Raw genomic sequence first — 996 nt, 5'->3', positions numbered from 1 at the left:
TATGTCGGTCCAAGAAATAAATAAACATGCAGTTCTCCCTCCTATCATTAGTAGAAGTGACCAGGAATTTCTGGAAAGTATGCAAAGATACATAATTACAGAAACTGAAAGAGTGGGCTGTAATGAGGAAGGTCCTGCTGATGAATATTACATCATATACCGACATGTTTTTGATAAGGTATCATAATGCTATCGTAAATGGTCTATCTTGACAACTAATATTCCTGCCTTAGTTACATCACTGATTGTTTGATTACACTTCATTCGTCCATTTTGAGAAGTTCATGCAGTGTATCAGAAAGGGATTATGGACAAAGTACAGTGCTGGATTTCTATCACTAGATAGTTACTGAGTGGTTCGACTGTTTTCACTTGACTGCAGGCTGTCAGTTTTTGAACAATAACTTAGTTTTGCCTTCTAACATCATTTTGTCCTTCTCTCTGAAAATATCTTATTTGTTAGGAATTGGGCTACAAAGAAGGAACCTGGTAGTTGTTGTTTCGGGTTTGAGATATCGTTAGAGTCTTGGCTCATATTTGATGTAGCATATTAAATTGGAACCCCTTGTGAGTTAGAGGTCCAGAAAAGTCCAGTAAACAAGAGGTTTGACTGGAATGAACACTGAAAATATGGAGATGAGTTTAGAAAATGTTTTAGCTTTATATAACATTTGATTTGCACTCTCTCAAAAATTAAATTTTTTTTGAAAAAAGAATTCATGCAGATCCATAAGAGTACAAAATAAACAGTCTTTTTCTTCTTCTTCTTGTTTTTTTAAATTTTTTAATTTTTTATTTTTTTATACAATTTATTTTTTTAACATATGCAATTATTTTCTGTCATTTACAATACAGTAGTTTCAATGATACTCCAAACAGAAAAGCAAAGTAAAAAATCAAAACCCCCACTTCTATTTCATGTAATTAGACTTATACAGAAATTAGAAGGTTAGGTACCAACTAGTTAATCACCTAATTTCACAGCTATCTGAAGTG

General features: G+C 32.4%; 1 protein-coding gene across 1 annotated transcript in view; it reads left to right on the top strand.

Moving 5' to 3' along the window:
- The window catches only part of CLHC1 (clathrin heavy chain linker domain containing 1), a 36,921-nt gene continuing 35,925 nt past the window's right edge, over nucleotides 1-996 (top strand). Inside the window, exon 1 of the mRNA XM_029936227.1 lies at nucleotides 1-178. Within this exon, the coding sequence (XP_029792087.1) occupies nucleotides 2-178 (177 nt within the window). The 5' untranslated portion in view covers nucleotide 1. The remainder of the gene's footprint in view (nucleotides 179-996) is intronic.

This window comes from Suricata suricatta, chromosome 4, assembly GCF_006229205.1.
Source record: "Suricata suricatta isolate VVHF042 chromosome 4, meerkat_22Aug2017_6uvM2_HiC, whole genome shotgun sequence".
Taxonomy (NCBI): domain Eukaryota; kingdom Metazoa; phylum Chordata; class Mammalia; order Carnivora; family Herpestidae; genus Suricata; species Suricata suricatta.
This window is presented reverse-complemented; position numbering and strand designations above follow the sequence as displayed.